The sequence below is a fragment of the Trichechus manatus genome, unplaced genomic scaffold, assembly GCF_000243295.1.
Source record: "Trichechus manatus latirostris isolate Lorelei unplaced genomic scaffold, TriManLat1.0 scaffold00007, whole genome shotgun sequence".
NCBI classification, from domain to species: Eukaryota; Metazoa; Chordata; class Mammalia; order Sirenia; family Trichechidae; genus Trichechus; species Trichechus manatus.
Genome location: NW_004443943.1, coordinates 18,938,884 through 18,955,730, shown reverse-complemented (window position 1 = coordinate 18,955,730; position 16,847 = coordinate 18,938,884). Strand labels below are relative to the sequence as shown.

The following is a 16,847-nucleotide window of genomic DNA, read 5'->3' as shown; positions in this document are numbered from 1 at the left end:
TCTAAATCCATTTAGTCCTTCTTCCTAAAGTCTAGGGAAGTAGAAGTTAGATTAGAGTGATAAAAACAAAACTAAAGTCTAAGCCCCTTTACTCAATACTTTTGTTGCCAACCAGTATTAGACTACTTGGAGCTCTGGTTGCGCAGTGGTTAAGAGCTCAGCTGCTAACCAAGAGGTCAGCAGTTCGAGTCCACCAGCTGCTCCTTGGAAACTCCATGGGGCAGTTCTACTCTGTTCTATAGGGTCATTATGAGTCGGAATTGACGGCAACGGGTTTGAGTTTTTTTTAATTAGACTACTTATATGAAACATTCTGCTGATAAACATACCACTAACAACCAAAATCACCATATTCCTAACCTGGAGAGGACTGAGAGTACAATAATAGTCTTGAATAATTTTGGGTGGAAGATCTTGCAAAACATCTTCTTTCATTCTTCTCAAAAGAAACGGCAGTACTTGGCGGTGAAGTGCATCCATTGCAAGAACGCCTATTAAAAACGAGAAAATGGCTTCAAAAAAGTTAGCAATAAACTATATGCACTTGCACAGGATTTACAATTATCTCTCTTTCATACCTGCTTCTTGTTCTCGGCTGGAGCTTCGCGCATCCCTACTTGCTAATATAGGTTTACCATATCGAGCAGCAAACTGACGTTCAGTACCCAAAAATCCTGGCATGAGGAAATCAAATAATGACCACAGCTCCAAAACGTTGTTCTGATTATAAAAAAGGAACATCAGTTATTTTCTTCTGTACTGGAATTATCTCCTTACACTCAAAAAAACAGAACATTACTGAACGCCCTTTATGATGACATAAATTATCACCACATTTTTAGGTACATGCTATAAGTCTACATGTTAGTGTATAAAATTCAGGTCAGTATCCTTGAAGAAAATAGTCTATTCTATTTGAGGGAAATTCTCAAGTCCCCTCCACCAAAACAAGCCTTGCTCCATAGTGTTTATACCGTGCTACTGGCACCTACTGCAATTCCTAGGTGGTACAAACAGTTAATGAGCTCGGCTGCTAACCAAAAGATTGGAGATTCAAGTCCACCCAGAGGCACCAAAAAAGAAAGGCCCTGCTGTCTCCTTCCAAAAAATCAGACACTGGAGCACAGTTCTACTATGACACACACGGGGTCACAGTGAGTTGGAACTGACTGGATGGCAACTGGTTTTAGGTTACCGACATCTATGAAGTACTAAACAGACGAGCAGAAAGATAAAGTTTCTGATTATGTATTTTTGACACTCAGATTAATAGCGAGATTTAAAGAATTTGGCCAACATCATCATTTGTTCAGCAAAAGAAAACGTAATAGAGTGTGGTTATAGGTCAAGTCTACCCAGTATGTACGGGCCATCAGGCAAAGGCACAAGTCCTTTCCAATTCTATGGCTAAAGTTTCATTTAAAAAAAAAAAAAAAATATATATATATATATATATATCTCAAGACTTTTTCATTTTGGAGGCTTTTACAACAGGTCTGGATCCTAAAGCACTCATCCACTCCTTGGCCTCCCCTCCAGAAGCCCTCCCCATCCTGCTCAGGCTCTGGCTCACCATGCTGGGCTGCCCTCCCATATGGACACCCTTCTAATTTCACTCAGGCTCTATCCCCCCATGTGGGCCACCGTGGCTCTGCGGTGAAGAAATTTCACCTTACATTAAGCTTTAGAACTAAATTGTTCACTTGGTAAAAGAGAAAGAAACAGGGCATTTAAACAAATAAACAAAATATATATTTTTTAAATTTCTGAGTCAAGTGAAAGTAACAAATTAGTTAAGAAAGGCCCAGTTTAAAATACTATGAACTTTCCACATAAGTTTAAATTGAAATCTTGATAATTCAAGTCTAAGAGTCTTTTTTTTTTTTTTTCCTTTTTAAATGTACTTTTTAAAAAAATTTGTTAAACTTAGGCTTGAAATTAAATTTCTCTCTTGTGGATATTAAAATCCATAGTGTTCACTTAATGGACAAAACTAATATTATAATCAGTTCATCACCAACAATAAATTTAGAAGAAAAAAAATACGTAAATAAACACCAATTCTCAGAGTCAGAAGGAAGCTTAAAGGTCACTTGGTGTGTACCCTCTCATTAACAGGGGAATGATCAAGGTTGTCTTCCCACTGGAGTTGCTATCCAGGCTAGGTGTGAACATTTCCAACCAAGTTCTGGTTCCTCTGAAGGACAACAGAATTTCTCAAGAGTATCTATAGACATCTACATACACCTATCTCTTTCCACTTCCTTTTCCAAGATCAACTTCTACAACTGTTTCCCTTCAATCACCTCCTGACATCAGGTATTCACACCTTTACATATTCAATCTGAACTAGCTTGAGCTTTTCAATAGTAAATCAGGTTGTGGTATGATACTACAGAAGGGGAATAGCCAGTGTAGAAGAGACTCTGAGTAATCGCTCCCATACTGTGGACACAAAACTTTAGTCTACATAGTCTAAAATTACATTTTAAATATGACTTTTAAAACCTGGTTTGTTCAGATACTGATGCACACCAAATGAACCATTAAAAAAGAAAGATAATTACTAGAAAGTTATTGTCTCACCTATAAACTAAGAAGAACCCCTTCTGTAATTCACTGTCAAATACCAAACATACTCTCCCCACATAGCAAATATAAAAAAAGTAGGAAGAATAGTAAATAATTACCTGGATTGGTGTTCCAGAAAGAATAATCCTGTAATTAGCTGTCAGTTGTTTTACTGCTTTTGACAACTTTGTTTTTCCATTTTTGATGACATGGCCTTCATCAAGAATACAGTAGTTAAATTTAATATTTCTAAAGGAGAATAAATGGAAAATTTCAGCATCTTTTACTGAAAATCGGGAACGATACAATGACTCTTTGAGACAGGAAAATATTAAGCATCTTTAAATTTGATACAATGCCTTTCTAAAGAAAAATTTTAATTCTTACCTAAAGAAATCTATGTCATTCCTCACAACATCATATGAAGCCACTATCAGATTGTGCCTTTTTACTTGATGCTGTAACCTTTATTTAAAAATAAATAAAATAAGGAAACATGCAAAGTTTGTAATACAGACAATTTCAAAGGGAAAACTACAGCTACCCATCATATAAGGTGCTTTTAATCTGCCTGCTGAACCCAACAATCCCTTCTGCTTACTCTATAACTATGGCCCTGCTACGTGAAAGCCATTCTTTTTATGACTTGGGCCTGTTGCCCTAACTCAGTCTGAACAGAAAAGAGATGGGCACGTGACTCAAAATACGGTGGACATCTTTATTTGCCAACATCTCTTTCTTGGAGGCACTATTCCTTCACCACTCCATTATTTCCTACGGGGCAGGGGGCGGGGTGGGGGGAGGGATTGTGTGTGTCTTATCAATCACATGACCCCATAATCACCAAAGAGATGAGGTATTTGAACCAGGTTGAGCCATTCGCAATATTTTATCCCCTGACCACAAAGGCTGGTTTGGGGGCATGACCATCTCTAGTACTGATATAGTCGTAATGGGAGAAATGATCTTCTGTCAACTATAGTTGCTAAGAAAGGAGGAAGTGGGCCTAGGACTACCCATAGTTATCTTATCTCTGAAGTTCAGCAGAGTGAAACAGAACAAGTTATGCAGAAGAAAAAGCAAGTGAGAGTAATATAGCTATGTGTGAAGCAAGAATTCACCCATGAAATTCCCAATTGAGTTAATATATTTCCTGTTTGCTTAAGCTAGTTTAAGTTGAGTTTCTATCACCTGTAAATTAAAAAATTCTAATCAAGAGTCTCTACAGCAAACTGCTTAATACAAGCTTTTGAGCTGCCTGTGTTCAAATCCTCACTCTGCCCACTTAACTAGCAGAGTGATCTTAGACCAAAGCCCCATGCCTCAGACTGCCATCTGTAAAACAGGAACAATGATAGTACTTGTACCTCATAAGGTTACTGTGAGAATACACAACACATAATTTTACATAAATTTAGAAGTACTTAGAATAGTGCCTGGGCAGTAAGTGCTCAATATGTTAAATCAGTTACCTTTGAGTTGATTCTAACTCATGGTGACCCCATGTGTGTCAGAGTAGAACTGTGCTCCACAGGGTTTTCAATGGCTGATTTTTTTTTTTTTGGAAGTAGATAGCCAGGCCTTTCTTCCAAGGTGCCTCTGGGTGGACTCAAGCCACCAAACTTTCAGTTAGCAGCCAAGTGTGCTCACTGTTTGCACTACTCAGGGACTCCCAACAGATGTTAGCTAGTATTAATACAGAAAGGCAGCAAATCCATGGACTAATCAGCAACCTGTGACTATCTAAGCTTTAAAAGATAAACTAAAATCAATGAGCTTCAACTCTTAAAATTTTATATTTGGGAATCTAAGAAATATACCAGTTAACAGGGAGGGAGTAAAGCTTCCTATGTTATAGGGGCAGCTAGAGCAGCCACTGTGGACCAAAAGCAGCTGACTTTAGGAGAGAAGAAAGGGGAAAGAGCAAGAGGCAGGGCAAAGGGAAGCTCTTAGGAAAGTGGGTAGAGAATGAGAATAGAAAAGAAGCACTGAGAGAAGCAGAGATGATCACATGGCTCCCAAAAAGGAGATTCAGAATGTCCCTGCTTCCTGATAGTTTTCCATCTCCAATACTTAGGAAGCCCAACTGACTGTACAATGGCTATAGCCCTTGAATTCTAGTGTCACAGCTTATAACTTTACAAGATACACCCACCTTTCTTAAATAATTTGTAAGTTTACTCAAGTAAGTTTCTATGTCTTGCAACCAAAAAAAGCTAACTAGAACCTCCATTCCATTTTTTACAAATTTTATCCTATCAAACTACTTAAAATGAGATTAAAAAAGTTTTATGTTGTACGGCTCTTACCTTATTCTTTCAGTTGGAGGTCCTGTATAGTGCAGTGGATTTAGATATTCTCTGGAGCAAAATTTACCTACTTCATCCACCCAATGACCTGTTAATGTTGGTGGACAAACTACCAAGGAAGGAAGTGGCATACATTCTGCCAATTTTGATCGTGCATATTCCTGGGCCCTGTACAAGAGCAAAACACAATAAATTACCAGCTTGTTAACATTTCTCAGAATCTGGAAGCCTTACTTTAAAACATTTTAAATTACCTGTGACAATGATCTCCTGCTAAGATACAGATGGATTGTAAAGTTTTTCCCAAACCCATGTCATCACACAGAATTCCATGAAGTTTGTACTTATTAAGAAATGCTAACCAGTTCACACCATCCTGTAAAGTTGGGGAGAGAAAAATTATAAACAAATCATTAAAAAAATTTTCTTGTAAAAAACATTTGCATAGACCAAAAATCTGTACTTTTACAGGCAAAGAGAAATAAATGGGAATAAGACATTAAACACAAGATTTTACTAAATCAATTTGAAACCACTTCAAGGTAAACCTGAAAAGTTACTATTCATAAGTATAAAACTTTACCTGCTGATATTTTCTGAGTTCAGCATTGATTGGTACTGGAATCTTGTAATTTTCTAATTTTTTCCCATCTAACAATTGCTCCAAAAAGTGCCGCTCCTTGGCTTTCAATTGGATTAATTCTTCTGACATGTTTGGAGGGTCTGGAATCCCTGCCTAAAATGATTTTTTTTAAATGTATTAAAACTGTTTACTCACAATTAATTTTTTCATCCTAAAATGTACCAAATAATTTCAAGTCTTATCAAAATATAAATACAGAGAAAAAAAGTAATTCAAAAATAGTATAATTTAAAAGACTTGAATACAAACAAGAACTTAAAGAATTTGACAGGTGTCAAAAGCACTATAATGAGACTACTAAGTAAAAACATTTAAGGTATTTGAAAGAACACAGCTACAATTTAATTTTCTCACACAGTGCATTATTTGACAAAGAAGTGGATAAAGCTGTACAGTTTATTTCAAATTAAATGCCGTTACTGGAGCTTCTCAAATTTTAGTTTATGATGTCCAATGTAGTCTGCAGACCCCTGGAAGTCCCCTAAGACCTTTACAGAGGGTCCTTGAGGTCAAAACTATTTCCTAATAAAACTAAGACATCATTTGCCTTTTTCACTGTGTTGACATTTACACTAACGGTGCAAAAGTAATGGGCAAAACTGCTGGTGCCTCAGCAAGAATCAAAGCAATGGCATCAGAATGTACTAGTAGTTACTGTAGTCCTCAGAGCCATGCACTAGCATTAAAAAAAAAAAAAAAAAGCCAGTTTTACTTAAGAATATTCTCGATGAAGCAATAAAAATGATTAACTTCACAACCCTGAATATACATCTTTTTAATGTTGTGTTAGAAAACATGAAGTACACATAAGTGCTTCTGCTACATGTCTAAATACAATGTCTTGGGGAAAAAATACTAGGAAGACTGTTTAAATTGCCAGCTGAACTAGCCATTTTTATGAAACAAAATTTTACTTGAAAGAACTAATTACAATTATTCCAACTTAGGTAAGTGGCTGACATTTTCTCAAAAATGAACAAAGTGAAACCTGTCACTTAAGGAAAATAACTGATATAACTTACTGCCAATGATAAAATTCAAGCTTTCAAGATAAAAAAAATTTTCAGCATGACATCTAATACTTAAGAAGAATTTTCTGCTGGGGATATTAATGAATGTGATCTATATTGTATGACAAAATGTGTCAACCTTTGAAAAATCTACATAACTCAGTGAACCAAGATTTTCCAAATGACCAAGGCATATGTTACAAAACACATATAGGTGAAAGACTTAACTCAGAAGTGCAAGATAAACCAATGAGTAATATAATGTAACAGAATACAAAAAGTTCACTTTTTCTAGGATTTTAGATTTACATTGCAAACAGAATTTGACAGACTTCCTCTTTTCTGGTTTTGGTGTGCTATCATAAGAATATCCACACTTATTTAAAAAGGCTGTTATAATAATCTTCCTTTTTTCAACTACGTATCACTGTGAGGCTGGATCGTAAAACAACGTATTACAACGGGCTTACCTTCTTGTACTTCAAGGTCTTTGTCTACTAATTCTGTTATCTGTGTCATTTCAGAGTCTTTTTCTATTGACTGATTTTTCTCCTGGTCATTGGACATATTTTCTTTTTTTTTTTTTTTTTTTTTTTTTTTTTTTTTTTTTTTTGGTGAAAATACACATAGCCAAAGATACGCCATTTCAAAAATTTTTTTTACATACACATTTAAGTGACATTGACTACGCTCTTCTAATTATGCTGTTATTCTCACTTAAGATGAAGGCTTACAGGACAAAATAGTCTCCCATTTGACAGTTACTACAAATGTTGCCCTATGACAATGGTTAACAATCTCACAACACATCAACAATATCCTTACTCTATTTTGTGTTCCCTATCATCAGCTTCCTACTCCCCTTCTGCCTTCTGGGCCTTGCCACTGGACTCCTGTACCTCGTTACTCTCATGGTTTTACTGGGCTGTCCTGGACATATTTTCTTGTCTGGTAATTTTTTGGTTGGATGCTAAACATAATAAATTTTACATTGTTGGGTGCTGGAGTTTTCTGTATTCCTTTAAATATTTGGGGGCTTTTTTCCTGGGATTCTCATTTCTTCTTTTTCTGGAATCAGTTTGACCCTTTCAAGGTTTGCTTATAAAGTTTTCTTAAGGCGGGTTCGATCACCCTTTAGTCAAGGGCTAATTTGAGCCCAGTACTGAGGCAATCAAGGAGCCCTGGTGGTGCAGTGGTTAAGTGCTTAGCTGCTAACCAAGAGGTCGAATCCACCAGCTGCTTGGGCGGAGAAAGATGTGGCAGCCTTCTTTCTGTAAAGATTTACAGCCTTGGAAACCCTATGGCAGTTCTACTCTGTCCTCCAGGGTCTCTCTGAGTCGAAACTGACTCAATGGCAATGAGTTTGGTTTGGTTTTGGTAAAGTTCAAAATCTCTTCTTTATCTATTATCAAGTACTGTCATTCTCCCTTAAAAAATAAACAATCCTCTGAATGCCTATTGTTACCACTGTAGTTTAGACCCTTTTTCACCTCACAGTGTCACTGGGCTCTGTTTTGGGGTACTAATTCTAATGCACACTCAAACAGTTAATACACTAATTTTCCTAAAACACTGCTTTCATCGTCTACCTCCGCTCAAAAACCACAGGATGATTTCCCAACACTCACTGATTCCAAAGCTAAAACGCGTTAATGGGACTAAGTATAACCCATTCATTTTACAGACAAGATGACGCAAGGCCTAGAAATTAAAGGTCTTGAATAAGACCTAGGAGGTTAAAGGCGTTGAATAAATCTAGAAACTAGAGGATGGAAACAGCTCTGGAACTGACATCTAGGTTTTCTGATGCACTAGTCCAGTATTTTTGTTGTGGTGGTGATTTTAACATTTTTAAATTGTGAAATATGCATGCAGAGAAATGTACAGTTTAATAAATTATAAAATAAACACCTTTATAACCACTACCAAATCAAGAAAAAGAACCCTGCCATCCATCACCTCAGAAGATCCCATATGTTCCTTCCCAATCACAACCCACTCTCCTCTCCCCAAGAGATAATTAATTACTTTATTTTTCTTTATACCTTTATCATCTAGATACGCATTCCAGTTACTTTTGCCTGGTTTTGAACTACATAAAAATTAAATTCTACATTAAGGATTCAATGATACTGTTGTGTCTGTAGTTTGTTTATCCTTATTGCACAATCCACAATTTATGTATCTATCCTACTGATGAACATTTGAGTGGTTCCCAGTTTTAGACTATCAGAAATAATGCTACAATAAATATTCTTGAATATGTAACCTAGCATATGTGTATGAATTTCTCTAGGGTATATACTTAGAAGTGGATCTGCTAGGTCATTAGGATGGGTATCTTCAACTTTACTAGATACAATCAAACTGTTTTTCCAAAGAGGCTATTCAATTTACACTCATACTTCGCTGGTAGGAATGTAATGGCACAGCTACTTTGGAAAAGTAGTTCGGCAGTTTCTTAAAAAGTTAAACATAAATGTTACTATATGACCCAGCAATTCCATTCCTAGATACGTACCCAAAAGAAAGAAAAACATGCATCCACACAAAGACTTTTAAGTGCATGTTCATAGTAGCATTACTCACGATAGCCAAAGGATGGTAACACTCCAAATGTCCATCCATCGGTGAACAGATGAACAAAATGTGGTACGTTCATACGATGGAATACTATTCAGCAATAAAAAAGAAGTACTGACACATGCTACAACATGGAAATATCTACTTATTTCCTGAATTACATAAATCCCATCAAAGTATCATAAGCAGCTTAGTGGCAGGATCTTGGCTATTCCCTTACTTCAAGCCACTTCTTATTATTTCCTACATTGGCCCCACATATTATTTCTGCCCCGTGAATGTACTCCAAATGCTCTAACTTCTAGTCTTATTGCTCTACTCCCACAGAGACTTCATTCGCTTTTTACAGTTTCAATTACCATCTTTACTCTAAAATTTACCTTTCATTTAAACTTCACCCCAGAATCTTTACCTAAATAGTACCAAGGAAACTTAAGAACGATTCTAATATTTACTCTATTTTTAGGACAGCATCAGTGAATTATTATTCTTCTAGGAACCACAGTGTCTGATTTTTTTTTAATCTAAATAAAGGATTACATTAAAAAGAAATATAGCTTTAAAAAGTATATAAAGAAATATAGCTTAAAAAAGTATAAAAATCTCAATGCTTATAATGTAAACATTTTCAAAATAATGCCTTTTTTTTTACCTTAACATATTCTTTAAAAAGGGTTACAATTATTATGAATGAAGTTATAGAAAACATGAAGTCCAAAAACCAAGTGTTTCGCTTACCTCAAGTGGCATGAGTCTAATTAGCGTTGCAAAGCATTGTGTAGCCATGAATCTTACACTGTCTGTCTGATCACTCATTCTTCCCAACACAGGCACAACTAAAAGGACAATATATGGAACAATACCAACATCCAGTTGTTCCATTACACCTGAGACAGTGATTAAGGAAATTTCCAAATGGCTGTGATGGAGACGTTTTTTCTAATAAATTGATACACCAAGATGGTAACTTCCAAAATAGGTTCCTCGTTTTTCTTGTCTGTATTATGAGGGAATAGATTGTCCCTCCAGGTCTACATGATTCAATTATAAGAGCATTTATCTGCACACTGTTACTCCTTTGTAGACATTACATAACTTTCTCATAATTAAGAATATACCGTTTTTAATCTGGGAAAGGCTGGAGGAAGCCTTACTAATAAAATTTTTTTCATAGAGAAATTCCTACAAGCTTCTAGAATTCCAATGCCAAAATAAAGTGAATCATACTGTTAAGCAAGGGAGCAGAGTCACTCAAAAATTAATTTCAGATTTCCCACCAGGACCTGACAATCACAAACTGGACACTGTGGGCCAAGTCCTCCTGTGATCTTCTCCATTTTTGAACCACAGAGTTTCTGCTGATTTGATCTTCATCGTCTTTCTTGTTCTTAGAAATTGTCTTTCAAATACTTCGAGTTAAAGAATATTAGTGCCTGCCATACCTTGCAAAAGTGGGTGACTGTATATTTCTAATTATCTGGTACTTTGGTCATTTTCGCCCAAGACAATGAACTTGGGAAACATATTTATAATATAGACACCACCTATATAGGACCTGATTAATGTTAATAAAACAATGATTATAAACCAAATGTGAGGCACTGGTAGTTCAGTGGTAGAATTCTCACCTTCCATGTGAGAGACCCAGGCTTGATTCCTAGCCAATGTACCTCATGTGCAGCCACATTGTTAGTGGAGGCTTGCACGTTGCTATGATGTTGAACAGGTTTCAGTAGAGCTTCCAGACTAAGATGAACTAGGAAGAACGGCGTGGCTATCTACTTCTGAAAATCTACCAGTGAAAACCCTACGGATCACAGTGTTCCAATCTGCAACCAATCATGGAGATGGCACAGGACCACGCAGCATTTCTGCTGTGTACAGGTTGTCATAAATTGGGGGCCAATTTGATGACAGCCAACAGCAAACCAAATAAATAGATCAGTTTATAAGTAAATATACAATTCATAAAGTACATAAAATAATTTGTGCTCATTAAAAAGATCTCAATAGTAATTCTTCAAACTTTTTGTATAAAACTTTTCATAATAAAATGTTATAAAAAATTAAAAGTAGTTTTCTTTTTGTAACAAGGCAGGTTATTTAGCTACATGTTTGAATAACTAAAACAATTCTATTTTAGTCATCCTGAGGTAAAATTAATATACTTTCTGAATAGTTTGTTAGAATAAAAAAGGATACAGGCAAGTGCTTCTATTGCACCCTCTTGTTTGACATTGTCATCAATTGCTCCCAGCCATGGAAGAACTTTCTCCAAAAAAATATTCATTGTTTCCATGGTAGCTATTTTGCTCATGACGCCTACACAACGAGCAGTCATGTGTCTCACTGCAGTGCTGGGATACTGAAGGCACATATAAAGATGAGGCAGATGCTGTACCAGCTAAAAACAAAAAGTGTAAAGCAATTAGAATACTCATTAGGGAATCTACTGTTTAAAATGAAACTATAATAGCTCATATTGAGAGAGGTTCTCAATATTCTAAGTGACTCTGAATCCTTGAACATCTCCAATTACCTCAAACTATTACTGTCAAAATATCCTTAATAGAAAATTAATCTAAATCCAAACTAAGGTATCATAACTCTTCTAGAAAGAAAAGTACAGAACTTCTCCCCTGTTCAACTGCCTTGCTTCAGCATTCTTTCCAAAATTAACAGGGAACACACGACAAGACACTCGCAAGATGCTCCTCCTGAGGCTAGAAAAATGGTACCACACAACACAAGTCCCCTCCAAATCTGGTAGCATTGGCTTAGGTTTAGGTACATACTTTTTATTAAGTGGGTTGAGTGTTCCTGATTTTGTTCTAAGTACCGTACTTCAGTAGATATTTTCCATTTTAACTTCCTGGCCTACCAAAGGTGTTATAATACCATGACATATCCCATTATTAAACGTCTACTGCATGGAACACCAGGATTACTGTTGGTGAGAGTCAGGTGTCTGCTCAACAGTCAGACTAGCCTTACAGTTCAGCTGAATGCTTGTTGCTGCTCATGGAGGGTAACAGGATATAGATGAATTTTGTGCCTTTTTTACTTGTGATAAATCAGCAAAATTTTAACAAGTAAAAGGACATGCTTTATTACTATATAAACAGAGAAACTTATTTCTTCTCTATTTTCTTCTAGATTCTCCCTTTTTATGTTAGATACAAATAGAGATTTGGAGTTAGTAGCCTTTACAATGCTATAAATGGCTGAGAGCTTCCTATTACGGCTGTATGGAAATATTACTACTATTCTTTGGAAATACCAGATAATTAATTCTGTAGTCTATTTCTGCACCGCCCCCCCACTCTGTCACAACTCTTTTGTAAGAAATATTTTGAGTTAAACCCCACAAACCAGTGTTCTATCTCTGCCACTGACTCACCTTAGGCAGATGATTTCCCTTTACATTTATGCTTAATCTTGAAAAGAGGTTTTATTACCTGTGCTCTCCCTTTCTTGGAGCTCTACTATTAAGATGGTCAGGATGATAAAAACAAAGGGTGTAGATTCTTCCCTGTTCACCCCTGGCTCCTGTGTCATCAGTGCCATTTTCCTATTGCCCTCTATTCTGAGCTCCCAGAGTGGGTTTTCTATCATTCATGGACCTAGCTCTGCCTCAAAGCCCACAAAAAGAGTTGTGATGTCAGTAAAGGAGGGATCTAGTTATCCCATACAAGAGAAAAATGCAATTACTAGGGATGACATCAAAGTTACTTTTGTCAAGTCTTAAGATTTTTAAATAAGACCACCTGTTTTATCAGAAGAAATACTACACTTGCATTAGTTAGTTACCAAAGGATGAAGCTCAGAATCCATTGAAGTTGCTGCTGTTTCAAAAACTTGCAGAGAATTCACCAGTTCTTGGGCAGGGCCATCTCCCTTTTCCAGGAGGGACTTTCCATCTATTAAAATACATTGTTTTAAGTCCATATCACCTTACAAATAAGGTCTAGAGTCCACAAAAATTTTCAGCACCTTCCCACCCAGTATGAGAGAGTCTATTTTGCTTTTTAATGTAAAATTAAGTGCCATGCCGTTAATTTAAGTGCTGGGGTACTGCATTTAAAGCAGCCAGAGAAGTTTAACATAATGATCCATTTCAAATACTTCTAAGTATGTAGCAGAAAATATAAAAAGCAAAAAGTATTTTAGAATGACATGAAAATAAAATAAATTTTTTTACCAACCTTCCATGTCAAAACTTACCAGTCTTGTCTGGGATGAAGTATAGGTTTTTTTGTTTTTTTTTTTAATTGTGATTTAGGTGAAACTGTACAGTGCAAATTACTTTCTCATTAAACAGTTAACAGACATATTGTTTTGTGACACTGGTTGCCAACCCCGTGACATGTCAACACTCTCCCCTTCTCGACCTTGGGTTCCCCATTTCCAGTTGTCCAGCTTTCCTGTCCCCTCCTACCTTCTTGTCCTTGCCCCTGGGCTGGTATGCCCATTTAGTCTCATATAAATGGTTGAACTACGTGTGTTACTGTTTGTTTTATAGGCCTGTCTAATCTTTAGCTGAAGGGTGAACCTCAGGAGTGACTTCAGTACTGTGTTAAAAGGGTGTCCAAGGGCCAAAAGCTTGAGGTTTCTCCAGTCTGTTAGACCAGTAAGTCTGGTCTTTTTTTGTGAGTTTGAATTTTGTTCTACATTTTTCTCTAGCTCTGCCCGGGACTGTCTATTGTGATCCCTGCGGGTATAGGCATTTTTAAAGATATACTTAATTGACATACACTGAAATTTAAAAAAAAAAAATGCCTCAGAAAAACATGTACATACCAAAATTATTTATGTCAATTGTATTCCTCAATGGGCCAACCATAGCATCCCAGAGATGTGGCAACTTTACTGCCATTTCATCACCAAAATGCTTCACTATAGTTGTCAAGGCAAATTCAGCTCCTCTCCGTTGTACAAGATAAGGCTTCTGAGCCTAAAATTAAATTAAAAGTTAGTTAAAAGCAGAATTTCAGAAAAAAGCATAATGCATTTGAAATTTTTTCAAGAGAATTAAAAATTCACCATCTAAGAACTCACGGTTGCCATTAGCCAATTAAGCAATTATTAGATATATTTATCACAACTATAAACATTTCTCAATAATTAAATTTACATAGGCATAAAACTTCCAGATTTTTGTGGCCAAAGTAAAATACCGTTTTAGGGTTTGGGGCGAGGAAAAGAAAGATACGTGCTTACTGACAAGAGATGGATCTAAGTGACATGTTTTTTTCTTCTTCTCTCTATCCCAAAGAAACTTACCAGCTAGAGAGAAGATAGGGAGATAAAATGATCTGTCCTTATTTATATTCACATAAGGGACAGAATAAGAGCATCTACTTAAGACAGACCCAGATTAAGAATTTCTTATTCAGCAGTAATCACAATCGATAAAACTGCCCCCAAAGACATACATAAACTTTAAAAAAAATTTTTAAATGGAAGAAGTATGCAAACCATAGATGTAGAAATATCAAAATCACAGTAAAATTTTGATTAAAATTATTATGTGGAGTTATAGTCAGTGGAAAAGCCTTTATACACAGAATGTTTTAAAAAAATATAGATAATAAGCTAAGATTTTGATAAAAAAAGAAACTTAAAATAGGCATACATTTTATAAAAATGTATTAAACATATGTCTTTTAGCATTACCTGTTTACTGCTAAATTCAGGTAAGTTCCTGTGTCTTTCATTTCATTCTTAGTAGTAAGATTATAAGATTTTCAAAACCAAACACTTTTTTGATTATTATTCATCTTTAAAGAAACTGTACCATCACATAAGATCAAGTATACCAATGGAACAAAACAGAAAGGTGGACTAGACCCTCACATACATGAAGCATGATACATAGTAGAGGTGCCATGATAAATTGGGGAAGGGTGGGGAAGAATTCAATACGTGGTAATGGGCTAACTGGCTGTTCGTGTAGAAAAGTTTAAATCCCTATTTAGCACCACACATTTAATAAATTCCAGGTTGCTTAAATGTCAGGTGGGTAACAATTATTCAACATTTGTAAACTTATCCTCTGAGTAACAAGAGGAATTCCTGACACCGATTAAGACCGGGGAAAATTAGCCCTCATGTTAACATCCTCTCTGCTAACTTACATACCCAGTATCAAGAGGGTTTCTTGCCTAGGAAGGTAACAAAGTTAAGCTGGTAAAAATTACAAGATGCATGACAAATTTGAAGAAGTTAAAAGTTTTTCTGGATTATGTTGCTGGAGTACTCTAAAAGATTATTAATCCCAGTCCTATCACTTAAAAATATAAACATGTAATTCTGGAATCTGATATGACAACTTTAGCTCTCAATCTCAGTGACAGATATTTGTTTAAAAATCAGAGTATTTAAAAAAAAAAAAAAAAAGACTATTTACCTCATCAAGTTCAACAAGGATATTTCCACTACTTCCTGCAGGAAGATCTGCTATTTGAGCTTTGACTGCTTTGGGGGTAGGACCTCGCCTACTCGTGATAGCAAAAGCAGCTTTCTGATGTCTATAGAGTGTAATTATGCCTCTGTGCTTCGTGACAGTATGGTGCATTCCATCTTTTTCTGAGTTGGAGCCTATTAAGAAAAAAGTTAAATAACTTTTTTATCATAATATAGGTAACCAAATGCTTCTCACTCCAAAAGAGACAACATATTTTAAGACTGTCTTTTAATCCTCAATTTTTATAACACAATGACATTTTCTTTAGATAATGAAATGGTAACAAAATAGTCTACAATTCTGAAGTTAAATCTGTTGATATCTGTATAGAATCATACCTAATATAATCAAAGTTGTAGAAGCATGTTATCTAGGAGAAACATCACATGTAAGAATAATTGTGCCTATTATATTTCAGTTGAAGTATATTAATTTTAAAAAATGAATGATTGTGCCTAGGCATAATAAGAAACATTAAAAAGTATTTTAAGCCAAGTTTTTCTAACAGAAATGTCCAAAGTCACCATGAATTCAGAAAAAATTCACCCACTGCAAAATAATGCTGCCTCACATAGCATTAGAAAGGAAAAATTACCCTATTACATTTTTAAGATATTAATATTCAAAATGTCTGACTTCTTCCATATCTTTCACATTTTTGTCAAGATCTATACTGTGCCAAAGTCGTAAATCCATTACATGTTTCCAAGAATTTGCTTTTCCAAAATCTTATTACAAAAATAAATCATACAGGATTGAGAATGTAGAAAAACACTGGTTCCTAGACCAGCCTAGAGAGAAGTTCTCATTTTCCATATAAATTCTCCAGATGAAAACAGAGAAGTTGGTTAAGTATTATTTGCTAAAGGTAACAGAGTTCACTTATTTCATAACATATGCACTAAATTTTGTATACCACAGGTTTTATAAGAAGAGCTTTTCATTAATAACCTTTGACACAATTAAGTTTTCTAGTCTCAGTTAATGTAAATCCTATAATGATGGCTTCAAAGGAGAAGGTGAGGATGAACACCAGTCTCACAGATTTCAGTCATTTTAGATATCAGGTGTCTAATAGTTTAAGGCGGTGTGATCTGATTAGCAGTATGTTCAAATTCATGTAACAAGGAGCTTTTTTTCCCCTCAGAATAGAAGACAGCTCTAACATGAACTGGATTTGTGTTTAAATTATACCTATAAATAAATGAAAACAAATTTAGACGGTTAGTTCTTTCTCTACCCCAAATGAAGGTTTAGATATGTAC

The 16,847-nt window shown here is 35.6% G+C and overlaps 1 protein-coding gene across 2 annotated transcripts in view; it reads right to left on the bottom strand.

The window, feature by feature from the left end:
• BTAF1 (B-TFIID TATA-box binding protein associated factor 1) overlaps window positions 1–16,847 on the bottom strand; it is a 107,441-nt gene that overhangs the window by 13,157 nt on the left and 77,437 nt on the right. For both annotated transcript variants that reach the window (XM_004369927.2, XM_023739980.1), the window contains 12 exons: window positions 15,526–15,716; window positions 13,917–14,070; window positions 12,927–13,036; window positions 11,319–11,520; window positions 9,855–10,003; window positions 5,464–5,616; window positions 5,135–5,256; window positions 4,881–5,048; window positions 2,959–3,036; window positions 2,691–2,820; window positions 579–720; window positions 361–491 (listed from right to left, as the gene is read on the bottom strand). In XM_004369927.2, the coding sequence (XP_004369984.2) occupies window positions 361–491; window positions 579–720; window positions 2,691–2,820; window positions 2,959–3,036; window positions 4,881–5,048; window positions 5,135–5,256; window positions 5,464–5,616; window positions 9,855–10,003; window positions 11,319–11,520; window positions 12,927–13,036; window positions 13,917–14,070; window positions 15,526–15,716 (1,730 nt within the window). The remainder of the gene's footprint in view (window positions 1–360; window positions 492–578; window positions 721–2,690; window positions 2,821–2,958; window positions 3,037–4,880; window positions 5,049–5,134; window positions 5,257–5,463; window positions 5,617–9,854; window positions 10,004–11,318; window positions 11,521–12,926; window positions 13,037–13,916; window positions 14,071–15,525; window positions 15,717–16,847) is intronic.